Consider the following 17,045-nt stretch of genomic DNA (forward strand, 5'->3'; position numbering starts at 1 on the left):
TACTTAAAATAAACTTTTAATATGTAGTAACCAAAATGCTAACAATATTTAACATCAACCAAATTTATGCCACAAATATGAAGAATGACAAATTAACAATGTACAAGTGAGGAAGAGGGTAAATGGGAACAGATGCATGGGTAAACAACGGTCCTGTCAACCCCAACATGGAGAAATATTACACATTTTGTTTCCATTAGTTGTGTGGACAAAATCACAAACAGTGGTACAATCTTTCAGCCGACTTATACACTGACATCAACAACACAGGTAATAAACATGTTTAACCATGTGGAGTTTTGTATGTTTGTCACAGGCTCAGTATCCATGAACATGTCCTTTGAACAGTACCTCTGAATCCAGTGACACAAGGTCCACTGTCCTCAGTGTACACTGGCCTTGCAACCTAAAAAAATTCTCTTCCTCACTCTGTTAGCCTGCTCTATACACATTCTACTCTCATGCTGCATTTTAACAATGATACATGAACATCATAGTTCCTCACAGTAACTTCAGTTAGAGACTGCATCATCACATACAACTAAAATGTATGTATACAATACATAAAAGCATAGTTGGTTCAGATAATAACAATATAATAAACAAACAGAAACAAACTAAGCGTTCAAACATTCATGATTTCCAGAATGTATCTCTTCTGTTCAATACTTTAAAAAAAACAATTTCAAAAAGAAAACTTCAGTGAGAATGAAGTGCTGACCTAAATCACAATGTGCTGCTCAGACCTCAACAGCCAACTGATTGCTGTGTGTTTGTGAATGGTTTCTCTGTCAGTGTATGTGACAATGTCTGAATGCAACTTTGTGTTATCGTAATGTGCCATCTTCTAACACACTCACATACATATATTAAGTGCCTTCTTGTGTGATATGTATCATCTTCGTGTGTTCTATTTCTCTGCTTCCTAGTATATTTGAAATATAATTTCTTAACATCTAAAAAAATTGACAAACTTCTTCCTGTTATCGCACAAATGACTGATCACGGTTTCTGCTCCGGGACGTTTTCATCTATCTTCAAAGCCATATAACTCCTTGAGAAACTACACTGGCTGCCAATCTCAAGCAGAACAGATTACAAACTAGCTACCGTGTGCTTCAATGCCATCAACCATACTGCACCCACATACTTAACATACTTTCGTGACTTCTTTCCATCAATGCTCTCACCTCTTCATGCTCAGCTGCAGATTCTAGTGTAATAAACCCACTCCTTGACAAAACAAAACATCACAAGATCAGCGCTCTTTCTCCGATCTTGACCCAGTAGTACAGAACTGCCCTTCTCAATCTATTACATAGATTCCCAAGTTCATTTAGAAGTCTCTGAAAATTCATCTCTTCTGTTCTGCATATATAAATATGCATCTTAATGACAAGCGTGCTTCTCAAACTTCTCTAAGTGCGAGCCTGCTTGCCTACATGTCTGTGCATTTTCATGTTTGTGTGTGCATGTGCTTGTTTGTTGGATATGTCACACTTAAATGCATGTGCATATATGCATGTGCAAGTTTTATTGTAAACATCAACAGCTTCCTGTCTGGGAGGTGTGAGCATCAGTCCTCAGTATCATTATCATGTGTGTGTGTGTGTGTGTGTGTGTGTGTGTGCAGAACTAAAAGCCAGGCTTGACAGTAACCTTTGGTAAGCTTATCAATCCCTGACCACTGCAGCGTTACATGAGTAACATCCCTGTGAAATGACAGTGAATGGCTAATCAAAATAAATGTATGGTTCTACAAAATTGTAAAAAAAAAATTAAAAAAAAGGCATGAATAGTAGAACTGATACTGTGAAGCCAATAAAAAATGAACAAAGGACATGAGAGATTTTCCAGACGCCCCATTTATTTAGATCACTCACACACACAAAACATACAAACACAAGCGTGCGCACACACAAACACACACACATGCATAAACACACAACGCACACATAAGAAATGGTTCAGAGCAGTTTGATGAAGCTGCAGTGGGTGGATTATAACCACTGACACAGGTTTTTGTAAAGGACTAATCTGTTGGCCCATCACTCACTCAAGCTGTTGCTCTGGTGACTGCCAAGGCCACACCTTGATTGAAGGCATGTTAAAAACAAAACTACAAACATGTCAATATTCTTAACAATTAAAAACAACAACAGTTGATTCTTCAAACTGACCAAACTTATTAAAAGCAATTTTTTTTTAACAATAAACACGTAAGACCAATCAATCAAAAATGAAACTTTGTTATCATTTTAAAATCAATATGATACTACATACTGACTAAAACTACAACTTTGTTAAATCAATGCTGTAACACAGATTGTTAAAATACCAAGTAAATCCATTAAATTAGAGAAAGATCAAAATCAAACTAAAAAAAAAAAAAAAATGGATGTAGTAATATTCTACTGACTGACCAAGTATCAAACCTTTTTTTTTTAAATCAAAGTAGAAAGTAATACAAGACTGGTTTTTAAAAAATGTGTTTCTTTGAAAAATTAATTTGGTATTATAGAATGATCAAAAACAATTAGATATTAAAGACTGACTAAAAATCACAAACCGTTTTAAATAGTAGTGATCTAAAAAAAACAACTAAACCCCTTGTTTTCTTTAAAATCCCGAAAGCTGTGTTCGAGTGAAAAAAGAGCTGGAGTGTGTAGACTGTCCCCATTGTCAATACCCAATGAATTTCTGTTCTTGAGATAATAAAGTATTCTGTACCAACAGAGGGTAGTGACTACTGGGGCGTGTCATACTGCATGCAGTATACAGCAGCTTTACCTTTGGTCACAGAACACACACACACACACAGCCAACTGCCTACCACAGTACATGTGTGGCTTTCACACACACTAATACACAACCACAGTACATGTGTGGCAGATTAACCTTTCACATATACACTAAAACACAGTCAACCAAAATACATGTGTGCCAGATTAACCTTTCACATACAACACTGACACACAGACAACTGCCGAGCACAGTGCATGTGTAGCAGGTAAACTTTCACATACAACACTGACATCGACAACTGCCAAGCACAGTGCATGTGTAGTAGATTAACCATTCATATAAAAGACTGCTGCACATCCTAGTTTCTCCATTTCTACACAACCCAAGCCATTTCTTCAAACTGTGTAAGGAGCTTGAACTTTTAAGGGTTAATCTGCATGTTTGTTTTTCCCTGGAATTGTTCAAGCAAGGGAACTGCTTGAAAGATAAACTTGGAAAACAAGGGGGTTCTGGGGACATGCTCCCCCTGAGAAAATGTTTCCTAAGCATAGAAATCTGTTATGTAGGACTATCCTGAGGTTATTTTCTTTTTTTAATACAATTTCTAAAATAATATATGTAAATTGCATTCACCTCCTGAACATTTTTTATCTCAACAACATCTGATACCGATTCCCTTTTGTTTGCACAGGAACAGTCTTGGAAATTTTCACAACAGCTGATGATACATGACAGTGCTATGTTGTCTTGGTAATGTGGCTGGTGCAAAGTGCATTCAGTTTATTACAGCCTGCCCATGAGAATAGCCTGCTGCTGTTATGGAGGTGGACATACAGGTGACCAAGACAGGTAACAGCAGCACTTGAACAAAGCGCTTACCGTAAAGTTCGGTCTATTGAGCGCACTGGTATATAAACCATACCCACTAAATTTTGGAAACAACTGAACTTTATACATATATAAGCCGCACTAGATTATAAGCCGCACTTATTTCCAGTACCCGAACACATACTGATACTACAGAAAAGCTGTCAATACTGTAGGTTATGAAATAAACACAAGCGGGAACAACACAAAGAAAAGCAAGTGAAAATACTGCTAGTGCCACAAAAAACATAATAAATAAACACAAAGAAAATAAGATCCATAATTTAGGGATAGTCACATTTATTCAACGTTATCCTGCTCACTGAATCCACTGAAATCTTCGTCTTCAGTGTGCAAGTTGAAGAGAACCAGCACAGCTTCCTCCACCATCTTGTCACTGACTTCAGCCTCGCTTTCACTTCATGAACATGAAGGTGGAGGTCGCTGCTGGTTCGTCGCTTGCACAGTCGTCTGCTAGGTTGATCGCCTTCAATTTGAAGACTGCATCATAGGCATAACGTCGCGTTTTCGGCATGATGAGGGTGTACGCTTGAGCAGAGTAGAACTGAATGCTGATCTGAAGGCTTTAATGTGTGCGGATTTGATTTATAAAATGTGAACAGTCCGCACACTATCCTGAAGCTCATCCAAAAATTCATGGACAGAAATCATGATTTTGGTGAGTTGAAGGGCAGCTAAGAATAGACGAGAACGTGACACTCCCGGAATCGTTAAAATCCTCAAATAAGCTGCATCATTGTATAAGCCGCAGAAGTTGAAGCTTGAGTAAAAAGTTGCGGCTTATAGACCGAACTTTACGGTACATTGATGCATACATGTGCCAGAAGCAGCGAATTCTGCCCAGTAATAGGGCATCATTCTGAATATATAGTATGGGAAATATATTTTTTGATGGATCTCACTCATCTAATGTTAGATTTTGAAATGTGACTCAATGCATAGAAAGGCTATTGTGTTTTACACTCAGAGTGAATGTCTTACACTTTTTACATCCCTCCTAGTGGTCTTTCATGCACATTCATTATCAGCCTACTTAGTACGTTGATAGTTTGCCATAACGCTTTACTGAAAAAAGGTGAAAGAGGCCACTAAGTTTTATGTGTCATTCAAAGAGTGTGTGTTGCAAAGGTGCTCACAGTGGGTGTGTTTGTTGTACAGTAGTCATTCATAGTGCGTGTGTGTGTTGTACAGGTGTCATTTACAGTGGGGGTGTGTGTTGTACAGGTAATTCTTTTTAGCTGAATCATTCGTGCATGAATGGGTATGTGTGTGACTGTGTGTCTTTGTCTCCGTGTGTGTGTGTGTGTGTGTTGTGTGTTTTCTTTTTTTTTCCCAAGGGCACTTTTTATTTTGGGTGGACAATCACAAGGTGACCTTATACTTAAGTTGTGGGAGAGTCACAGCTACATGCCAGCGCCAATCACCACCCTGATCTGTTTCAAGTTACACTTTTACCATTATGCTAAACTGTGTTCCTTGTCGACATTTCAACAGTAATTGACTTGTCCTTTCATCCACACATCCCTTGCACTCTGCTAAAACATCATTATCATTTTCTAAAACACTGATAAAGCCCACAGAGAGTGGTTAAAAGTTGAGTGGTTAAATTTTCTGAGTGTTTATATGCAAACTATATGTCACCAATACAGATACTCTTCTTACACACCATTTCAAAATATTCATATTATTCTGTCAGAAAGTAATGCATAGCAGATTATAATTTATATGTTGAAGTCATTTACAGACTAAAAATAAAATGCACATTAATATATACAAATTATGTTTACCAACATAGGAATATACACACTGTCACATTTATAAGTAAGAGGAATAGACATACCTTACGAAAAAGGACAAATGACTTCTGGAAATACACATTTCCAGCAATTGTCTCTCTTGCCCTGTTCAATGTCTCCACCTCCTCCCATCACAATACAATCAGAACACCGATATCAATAGTAAAGAAACATTTAGTACAATATATTCAACATTCAATAAACAATTTGCAAACACAAACATTATGTCTGCAACTAATTTTATGAACCTGTTAACAAAACCAACATCAACAGCAAAAACAACAAAGAAGAAACGTTTGTCCTGTTATTAAACCAGTCAAATGCTGCCTTTTCTGTCTACAAGCAGGACTGTGGTGGATGACCACTTGGAGTCACAATGGTGGTTGCTGGCAATGGGACACATCACTACACTGTGGCACACACCGAAGGGAAAGGACACTGGTTTTCACTGCTTTTTCTTCAACAACGCGAACAGGTCCTCATCTGACTCATGTCTTAAGACCCGTACACACCACACATGAAAAAGTGGAAAGATGGGTACATTCAGCTACACTCACACTCAGCTGTACAGAACACCTACATACACACCAATGCACATATGTCCTAACAACCGTCCATTCAAGTGCATGCTCACTTACACAAAAGTATTAGACTGTCATGCCACAGTGAACATTCTTCCATGGTAACTGGAGGCACTTTTCCTTAAGGGGGTCGGGGAAAGAGAGAGGGAGAAAAGAGACAAAGACTAAAGAGTAAACAGAATGAACAAGTGATCTTGTGACAGAACCATCAAGGACGGATTATGCTGTGTAACCAACAGCCACAGATGTAGAGATGTAGTGACACAATTCCAGGTCATCCATCATCACTGTGACTGTGAACAGTGTGTGGGCTGTCCAAACTGGCACCCTGCTGACTGTGCTGTGTCTGCTCTTCCAACACTGGAGAGGGAGAGAAGGGCACATGAGGAGGAAGGAATCAGATCATTCACTGTGAGTGGGAAGTGGATCTGTTCTGACCTGTCCAGGATTTCACTGGTGAGACACAGCATGGTGACCTGTCCACTGACTGAGGAAATCATCGGTGGTGGGTTGGTCTGCTGATTAACAGGGATCAACTCCCACTCCCCACCATGCACTCTATGGATCATGCTCATCCAGCTATCTGTACATACACAGACTGGAACAATGCATCCTTTTTGGCTCACACACACATGCAAGTGCTTGCAAGTAAACCTTCCCCTTTTCTAATTTCAGGAATGGAAAGGACCCATATTTTCTTAGAAGCCCTTTTAAAATGTGAGATTTATTTCTGAAAGTTTGTATCTAAATGGGTGTATGGGAGGGGCAGAGATATAAGAATAGTACAACTTAAATAATACTTTATGGACAGTAAGATGGCACAATAAAAACGGTTCCCTGGTGTCAGAAATGAACATATCCTGTATCAACGAAAGTGGATTCCAATCTCCCAATGACCTAGGGACATACAAAACAGTGTCTCTGTCAACTAGATCTGCCCAGTGTGTTTGGTGAATAGCAGGAGCACACGGTGTACACGAAAGGCATGTCCCTTGCCTCCCATAACCATAGCACAGGCCTGGGCACAGCACCAATGTGTGGGCATCACTGTCCCCTCACAACCCTCATCCACACTGGACACAAGTCTGTGGATCCCCTCACCACAGCCCTTTGCTGGCTCCAGTGTCAAGACTGTAGAACCTCTGTCCACACCCACACATCCAGTGACAGTGGGTGTGGAGCACCAATAGCTGCCTCAACAGTCAGAACTAAATGCACTCGGGGTGTCTGCAGACACAAAAAGGGAACAGAAGGGACGCTTGAAGATCAAGAGTGCGTGCTATCGTCCTCCACAAAATCCCTTGCTTCATCCCGGGAAACACACTCCACATGACTGACCTGCAATCACACACAAAAAGCACAGCAATCAGACCTTATGCTCTAGAGACTGCAGTATGTGACATTTGCTTTTACTTACTCTTTAGAGAAAATCTTTGTCTGGTGTGTATGTGCGTGGGGGTGTGTGGAGGAAGGGGGTAGGGTGTGTGGGAGGGGTGTGGATGTGGGGGATGTGGTGGGGGCGGGGGGGGAGGGGGTAAGGGGGGGGTTAAGTGGGTGGGGTTGTGAGTGGGTGGGAGGTGGGAGAGGTAGGTGTGTGTGTGTGTGTGTTATGGGTCTTCGAGTGTGTGTATGTGTATGTGTGCGTCTGTGAGAGAGTACACATGTGCACATGGGTGTGCACACATGCACACGCACACACACATGCACACACACACGTCAGTGAAATCACCAGAAGCCTGAAGGGAGAACAGAGACTGACAATGAAGAGCAGAGGAAACAGGCACCACAGTGTGTGTGTGGTAGCGAGTGTCTTACCTTGTTCCTGAACTTGACACCATAGAACTTGTCTGCGTGCTCCAGCAACTCTGGCCTGAAGGTGGTGGTGATGAACTGAGCGTCCTGACACGACTCGTGTATCATGTCTGAAATCACAGCACCACACATCACAAATCCCTGGACACCACACACACTGAACACAGACACACAAAAAGACCAGGCAGAGGGAGACAGCAATACAAATCAACACCAACATTCACAACTTGGGATCCTCACTCTTATGATGCTGAAACAGTTATATTTGTATTTGTATTTCTTTTTATCACGACAGATTTCTCTGTGTGAAATTTGGGCTGCTCTCCCCAAGGAGAGCGCGTCGCTACACTACAGTGCCACCCATTTTTTTTTTTTTTTTTCCTGCGTGCAGTATTATTTGTTTTTCCTATCGAAGTTGATTTTTTTATAGAATTTTGCCAGGAACAAACCCTTCTGTTGCCGTGGGTTCTTTTATGTGAGCTAAGTGCATGCTGCACACAGGACCTTGGATTATCGTCTCATCCGAATGACTAGCGTCCAGACCACCGCTCAAGGTCTAGTGGAGGGGAAGAAAATATCGGCGGCTGAGCCGTGATTCGAATCAGCGCGCTCAGATTCTCTCGCTTCCTAGGTGAACACGTTACCTCTAGGCCATCACTCCACCTTATAACTTAGCAGGCTCAGTGATGAAACACTTTGTCAGCCGAAGAAAATATTTAATAATAATGATAGTAATGAATACTTAAACAGCACTCCATCCAGAAAACTGCTCTGGGTGCTTTACAAAAAAACCCAAAAAATACTTATTAGACACAACATATTACAATGTTACAAATACATTTACACATAGTTCACAACCCTCACCGGCAACAGCCTTTCTGTGCTGGGCATCGAGGGCCTGGTCAATCTCATCAAAGAGGTAGAAGGGGGCGGGATCACACTTCTGAATGGCAAAGATCAGGGTCAGGGCCACCAGTGATTTCTGTCCCCCTGACAACTGCTGCATGTCTCGCATCTCCGCTTTGTTGCCTGTGAATGACACCTGTACAACACACACACCCACTGTAAATGACACATGTACAACACACACACCCACTGTAAATGACACATGTACAACACACACACCCACTGTAAATGACACCTGTACAACACACACACCCACTGTAAATAAAACATGTACAACACACACACCCACTGTAAATGACACATGTACAACACACACACACCCACTGTAAATGACACCTGTACAACACACACACCCACTGTGAATGACATCTGTACAACACATAAACCCACTGTGAATTACTCCTGTACAACACCAACACCCACTGTGAATGACTCCTGTACGACACCTTTCCCACTGTAAATGACACCTGTACAACACCTTTCCCACTGTAAATGACACCTGTACAACACCAACACCCACTGTAAAAGACACCTGTACAACACACACACCCACTGTGAATGACACCTGTACAACACACACACCCACTGTAAAAGACACCTGTACAACACACACACCCACTGTGAATGACACCTGTACAACACACACACACACCCATTGTGAATGACACCTGTACAACACACACACCCACTGTGAACGACACCTGTACAACACACACACCCACTGTGAACGACACCTGAACAACACACACCCATTGTGAATGACGCCTGTCCAACACACGCACACACTATGAATGACACCTGTACAACACACACACCCACTGTGAATGACACCTGTACAACACCCCCCCCCACTGTGAACGACACCTGTACAACACACACACCCATTGTGAATGACACCTGTCCAACACAAACACCCACTGTGAATGACACCTGTACAACACACACACCCATTGTGAATGACACCTGTCCAACACCAACACCCACTGTAAAAGACACCTGTACAACACACACACCCACTGTGAATGACACCTGTACAACACACACACCCATTGTGAATGACACCTGTCCAACACCAACACCCACTGTAAAAGACACCTGTACAACACACACACCCACTGTGAATGACACCTGTACAACACACACACCCACTGTAAAAGACACCTGTACAACACACACACCCACTGTGAATGACACCTGTACAACACACACACACACCCATTGTGAATGACACCTGTACAACACACACACCCACTGTGAACGACACCTGTACAACACACACACCCACTGTGAACGACACCTGAACAACACACACCCATTGTGAATGACGCCTGTCCAACACACGCACACACTATGAATGACACCTGTACAACACACACACCCACTGTGAATGACACCTGTACAACACACACACCCACTGTGAATGACACCTGTACAACACACACACCCATTGTGAATGACACCTGTCCAACACAAACACCCACTGTGAATGACACCTGTCCAACACAAACACCCACTGTGAATGACACCTGTACAACACACACCCATTGTGAATGACACCTGTACAACACACACACCCACTGTGAATGACACCTGTACAACACACACACCCATTGTGAATGACACCTGTCCAACACCAACACCCACTGTAAAAGACACCTGTACAACACACACACCCACTGTGAATGACACCTGTACAACACACACACCCATTGTGAATGACACCTGTCCAACACCAACACCCACTGTAAAAGACACCTGTACAACACACACACCCACTGTGAATGACACCTGTACAACACACACACACACCCATTGTGAATGACACCTGTCCAACACAAACACCCACTGTGAACGACACCTGTCCAACACAAACACCCACTGTGAATGACACCTGTACAACACACACACCCACTGTGAATGACACCTGTACAACACACACACCCACTGTGAATGACACCTGTACAACACACACACACGCACTATTAATGACTACTGTACAACAAACACACCCACTGTGAGCACCTGTGCAACACATACTCTTTGAATGACACATAAAACTTAGTGGCCTCTTTCACCTTTTTTCAGTAAAGTGTTATGGCAAACTATCAACGTACTAAGTAGGCTGATAATGAATGTGCATGAAAGACCACTAGGAGGGATGTAAAAAGTGTAAGACATTCACTCTGAGTGTAAAACACAATAGCCTTTCTATGCATTGAGTCACATTTCAAAATCTAACATTAGATGAGTGAGATCCATCAAAAAATATATTTCCCATACTATATATTCAGAATGATGCCCTATTACTGGGCAGAATTCGCTGCTTCTGGAACACGTATGCATCAATGTAACTTCCAATCTAAACAATGGTTCCTATGTGAATTAAAAACGATAAAATGACTGCTATTATGAAGGTGTCAATGTAAGATAAAAGTGCCAAGTTTTGTGAACAAGAAATAAAAATGTAACACAAACCTGACTGTGGAAACATTTCTGGCTTCTTTATCATTTCTGTGCCCTTCCCAGAAGTGTATTGTAATTATAATTAGAATGTGTGGACAATATCAATTTTTCCCCCTTTTTTGTGTAAAAAATGTATTTCTAGAGAAAATGGATTGGTTCAAGTTTACCATGGACACACACACACACACACAACCAAAACACAGGGTAACTTCATAGACTAACACTGTGTGTAAACACACATACAAATACATAAGGGCTGATGTCTGACAAACACATAAACCCAACATGTTCGTCAGGTCTTTTGTCAGAATGCAAGTGTCTTAATTAGATTAGACTGGTCACATGCCTGAGAACACTAGCAAGATTTGTGATTCCATTTGGTGACACCTGGATCATTATGAAGACTACCAAATGCTCCTCATCAGCTGAAAGGGTTACAAAGAGATAAAATGATGATTTGGTCACAGAACTATTTTCCAACATACTTTTGTCGTTTAGTTCACCCCTCTAAACTTAAAGACAGTGGGGCCCTTTGGGGTGACACCTCTCAATAAAATGGCATACGGGGAAATAGTGATGTGAAGACTCAGACAATATCTGAAGATTTGAACATATTTACCTTGATTCCTACTCCTGTAAACTGCTCCACCAATGGCACTGTAGCCCCGTCTTCACCCTGGTATCATCAGTCACAAGAATCATAAATGACAGTGACAATAATAGGAATAGCAAGACTCACAATCACAGCAACACAAGTATGAACAGTAAATGAAAAAATCATAATGGCAGCAATACATAAAAAAATCCTCATTCAGAGAAAACAGGATAAAAAAAAAAAGGGGGGGTGGGGGGGGAGAGAAAAAATAGAATAATATACACAAATATATTCACAAACATGGACAATATAAGCACTGTGTTATTAGTTTCACTCTTGTCGTGTGTAAACACGCATGTGAACCAAAAACATGCATCAACAACAAAATGCAGCCAATGCTCAGCTCATCCCAGGAGCTGACAAAATGTATAACTTGAAGAGTGTTCCCACAGGGTAGTCTAGTTATGTAAAACTAGTTCTTCTTCTTCTTCTTCTGCGTTCACTTGTATGCACACGAGTGGGCTTTTAGTTTTACATGTATGACCGTTTTTACCCCGCCATTTAGGCAGCCATACTCCGTTTTTGGGGATGTGTATGCTGGGTATGTTCTTGTTTCCATAACCCACCAAACGCTGACATGGATTACAGGATCTTTAACGTGCGTATTTGATCTTCTGCTTGCATATACACACGAAGGGGGTTCAGGCACTAGCAGGTCTGCACATATGTTGACCTGGGAGATCATCAAAATCTCCACCCTTTACCCACCAGGCGCCGTCACCGTGATTCGAACCCGGGACCCTCAGATTGACAGTCCAACGCTTTAACCACTCGGCTATTGCGCCCGTCGTAAAACTAGTTCAATATCAATTTCCTGTTTCATATCAAAGCATGAGAATGGTCAATGATGGTTACTTGAACACTGAAAGTGAAAAATGCTAGATCTTTTTTCCAAAACACACCTGCCAAAGAACAAATTAAAACCATGTTCCTACTTGTACATGCCCATACACAGACAAATAGAGATGTAGAATAAGCCAAAGAATAGACAAGGAGGGGAAGAAATAACCTGCTGGCAGAAAATTACCTGCTGATCCATTTCTCCCTTTTTCATCACCAGTACTGCATGACCCTGGGGGGCCAACTTCTTGAAGATCTCACTAAAGAACTTGGACACCTAAATGGAAAGGAGAAAAATGAACACATAAAATCCACCATGAATATACACCTAGCTGGAAGTGAAATGCACTCATCTAACAGACTTGAACCAATCTTACGTGCATTACATTACGTGATTGTAAACCAGCTAACCTGATCATCAGTGTTCCAGCAAGTCATCATGACAACAAAGCCTTTGAAGTACAGATTCAATTCAAACAGTTCCAACACTATACAGGATGTTCGGAATATTGTATCAAAAAATAAATCATCATACTCTGGGCAGCAACACAAGCGAGGAGCAGAAGACTTTTATTCCATCCACTTTATTTTATTAACCCCTTTTCAACTCACTCCGGACGATGGAACGCTGTGTTGTTCCTGATTAAGTTAGCGTTTTGAACGATGGAATGCTATAGTGGTTTTGACAATTAAAATTTTTTCCACGTTTTCCTCATGGGGCAGCATAAAAATCGCAGCTACACTGGGCACTGCGAACGTGTCAAGCATCGAATGGAAAGTTTCTTCGTGAGGTTCCGTAACACTCACTGGCCAGCTGTTGACCTTTGTACCCCACATGACAAGCTAATCTGCATACGTATAGCGTTGCAGGCTGTACAAGTGGAAATTTTTTAAGCAAACTAGATCACGACAGTGGGGTTTTTTGTTTTGTTTTTTACTGTTGCTGAAGTGACTGAAATGTTTCAAACTGAATGTTTCGACATCAACGAGGATGATGAAGACATTGAATAAAGTACCTGCAATGAAGAAAGCTACCACCAAGAAGGTACTGACAGTGACTCAGCTTCTGAGGGCTGTGAAGAGAGGGAGGGGGTGGGCATACACAAGACGTGAGGAGAGGGGTCAGTGGGTCAAGTACAGGGAGTTTCATTCAGTTACTGTGTGTTTTGTATTTTTTGTGATTTTTTTCCTAACCCTACCAAATGGGTTGTCTGCAGGGGAAAGCAAGGGAGAAAACTTCGTCCAGAGTGAGTTAAGCCATCAAAGTCGGTCAAAAAGGGAAAGCAGTTCAATGCAGGCCACATTAATTACCTGTTTGAAGGTGAGCTGGATAGCTTCGTACTTGCGGTGATCCAGTGCATCCATTAATTCATGAACAATAGACTGCAACACCACAAGCATGACATGATCAGACCAGTGGACATTCTGCAGCCATTGATACATCCTTGAACCTTTCACATTTCACTCGCACCACAATGAAATAACCCCAAAATACTACGGTGACATGCAAAGTGTTTCTAACAACAACAAAAAAAAAAAACAAAAAAAAAAAACATCAGATTTTAAGCAACCCTTCTCCTCCTACCAGAAGCACTGGTAAATGCATGGAGGAAAAGATAACGTTAAAATTAAATAACATATCCTCCCATTATATAAAAGCTGTGAAAACCTAAGCACCTTCTTTCCACTCCCCTCACTAAAATGCAGTTATCACATCATTCACTCCTCGTTTTGAGACTTCCCTCCCAGCCATGCATCTGTCTAAGGTTCACAGGTCATTGCATAGTGAATTGTACCAGAAATAGTAATTTCATAACCGGCTATATCATTAGCCATCACTTGAATGCTCAAGCTCCAAATCTTGTATTCTAAGGTGTTTTGGGTGTGAAGATCATGTTGAAATTCATCACCAAGATCAATTTAGTTCTGTTAATTATCATTATCATGCACATAAAGAAACCTAGGAGTCAAATACCTCAACTAGTCGGAAGAGGCTGCGGTTAAAATGGTGACTGTGGGAAAGATGCAATGGTTGGTGAAAACAGATATATACATAATCCAATAACAGATAACTGAGGCAACCTCTTCAAACATCACTCCTCCACAAAGTTCCTGAAGAACATTTCCAATTTTACTGGGTTCTAGAAGTACACCTGGGGCAAGGCCTAGTTCTTCAGTACTGGAGCTGTTTTTGGTAGGGTCTTGATGTTTTTCAACAGTTGGCAACCAGGCACAACAAGACTGAGAAGTCCTCCCAGGATAAAATCACAATCAATAGCTTGAATGCAACACACAGTATATCTCCACTTAATCTAGACTGAAATGAGAACCCTTCGCTGTTACTGCATAAATTGTTCATTCATAATAATAACCCTTGATTGGTGATCATTCCAAGACTATCTTCTTCTTCTTCTTCTTTGTTCGTGGGCTGCAACTCCCACGTTCACTCGCATGTACACGAGTGGGCTTTTACGTGCATGACCGTTTTTACCCCGCCATGTAGGCAGCCATACTCCGTTTTCGGAGGTATTCCAAGACTATAACCACTGACCTCGTGTGCTCTGTCCAGCTCCTCCTTTCGTTTAATGAGTTTCTCTTTCTGGTCCGAGAAATTAACAAACTGGTCCAGCGCTTTCTTGTTGACGTGACTGTAGCGTTTCAGTTCTGTATTGCACTGCTCCAGCTTTTTGAACAACTGCACACCAACGTACACCATGACAACACACTGACACATTTTGTACAGTGTTTGGGCAACACAGCACAATGATAACATGAAGGTTTTGTTTTATAAAACGAATAACTGATCAATGTATCCAAATATCAACTTTCAAAGGGAAAAATGCATTTGTTATAACCAAATACAGAATGGATTTGATCATCTAGTAATAATGGAAGTAAAGGGAACAAAGTACACATATACAGAATTGAATAAGGCTTTGTATACTATCAAAATTCATAATTAAAAAAAAAAGGGAAGGTGTAAAGCCAATATCTCTGTATTTCAAAGTTGTACAACATTCAGTAAAAGCAGCACCAACCCCTCACTTACACCCACCCAGAACAGCTTGTCCTAACCTACACATTAATCAGCAGCAACTGTACATCTAACCTCACTGTCTGTTGAAATCAACAAGTACTTCTTCTTCTTTTTCTGCGTTCACTCGTATGCACACGAGTGGGCTTTTACGTTTATGACCGTTTTTACCCCGCCATGTAGGCAGCCATACTCCGTTTTCAGGGGTGTGCATGCTGGGTGTGTTCTTGTTTCCATAACCCACCGAACGCTGACATGGATTACAGGATCTTTAACGTGCATATTTAATCTTCTGCTTGCATATACACACGAAGGGAGGTTCAGGCACTAGCAGATCATAAAAATCTCCACCAAAAGCAATTCCAACACACATCAACACAAACACACCAACCTGAAAAGGGGTGAAAAAGGAATCTCTTGCAGAATTTCAGCTGTAATTTTCAATCACTAACACACGATTTCCTGCAAGAGACTTTTAAACCTCCATCACAAGAGTCACTGGTGTAAATCAATTACGCTGATCAGGTAATTTATTGTTAACATTAATCATTTTCAATATTTTCACACTCACCTGTTTTAAACTTAGATTCTGGTACTTTTCGAATGCATCACTTGGTAAAGATCCCAACTCACGGATTTTGCGCATGCAGTCTTCTTTCTGTAAACACCGAAACATGCATGTGAAGACTCCAATGCTTACCATGATAAAATGTAACAAACCCATAAAGACCCTCTAAACAGTACATAAAAACATTTTAAATTACAAAAATGAATACAGTCTGCTCATTTGCACTTTGCCGGTGCACATGTACTGAAACTCAGAATAAGTGAAACCAGCTTTCAAGAACACTTCCACAGATGGTATTCTACAATTGTTAGTGTTGGTTTTAGTCTCATTATGAAGGGAATCAACCTTGCTATTATTCTTCACACATCTCTATGGACTGACCTCCCATCCACTAAAACAGTCTCAAGAGCACTGGCATTTTTTTTTCCAGACATATGTGCCAGATATTGTGTCTGTCATAAATCTTTGCAAGCCAGTTTTTATTTTGTGATTTTATTTATTTATTTATTTATTTTTTACTACAGCAGACATTTCACAGGGATTTTATCTATCATATCTATGATCTGGTCTTGATTACAGTTGCACAGAACTGTCAGCTTCAGTGTGTTATAACTGTACAGCTCAAAATCCTATATGCTGTGACCCCATCTTAAAAGTGTTTTAATATCCCCACACTGAGCTGGATGGCATGGGATACTGCCAAGTGACTACATGACCAAATCCTCTGAAATAAAGCAACAAACTGTGCTTCTTTCAA

At 41.0% G+C, this 17,045-nt stretch overlaps 1 protein-coding gene across 1 annotated transcript in view; it reads right to left on the bottom strand.

The window, feature by feature from the left end:
• LOC143298764 (structural maintenance of chromosomes protein 3-like) overlaps positions 1–17,045 on the bottom strand; it is a 51,543-nt gene continuing 34,498 nt past the window's right edge. Inside the window, exons 26-33 of the mRNA XM_076611710.1 lie at positions 16,292–16,378; positions 15,238–15,381; positions 13,998–14,069; positions 12,874–12,963; positions 11,811–11,867; positions 8,687–8,864; positions 7,826–7,932; positions 1–7,348 (exon numbers count right to left, since the gene is read on the bottom strand). Of these exons, the coding sequence (XP_076467825.1) occupies positions 7,277–7,348; positions 7,826–7,932; positions 8,687–8,864; positions 11,811–11,867; positions 12,874–12,963; positions 13,998–14,069; positions 15,238–15,381; positions 16,292–16,378 (807 nt within the window). The 3' untranslated portion in view covers positions 1–7,276. The remainder of the gene's footprint in view (positions 7,349–7,825; positions 7,933–8,686; positions 8,865–11,810; positions 11,868–12,873; positions 12,964–13,997; positions 14,070–15,237; positions 15,382–16,291; positions 16,379–17,045) is intronic.

The sequence above is a fragment of the Babylonia areolata genome, chromosome 2 (assembly GCF_041734735.1).
Source record: "Babylonia areolata isolate BAREFJ2019XMU chromosome 2, ASM4173473v1, whole genome shotgun sequence".
Classification (NCBI taxonomy): Eukaryota; Metazoa; Mollusca; class Gastropoda; order Neogastropoda; family Buccinidae; genus Babylonia; species Babylonia areolata.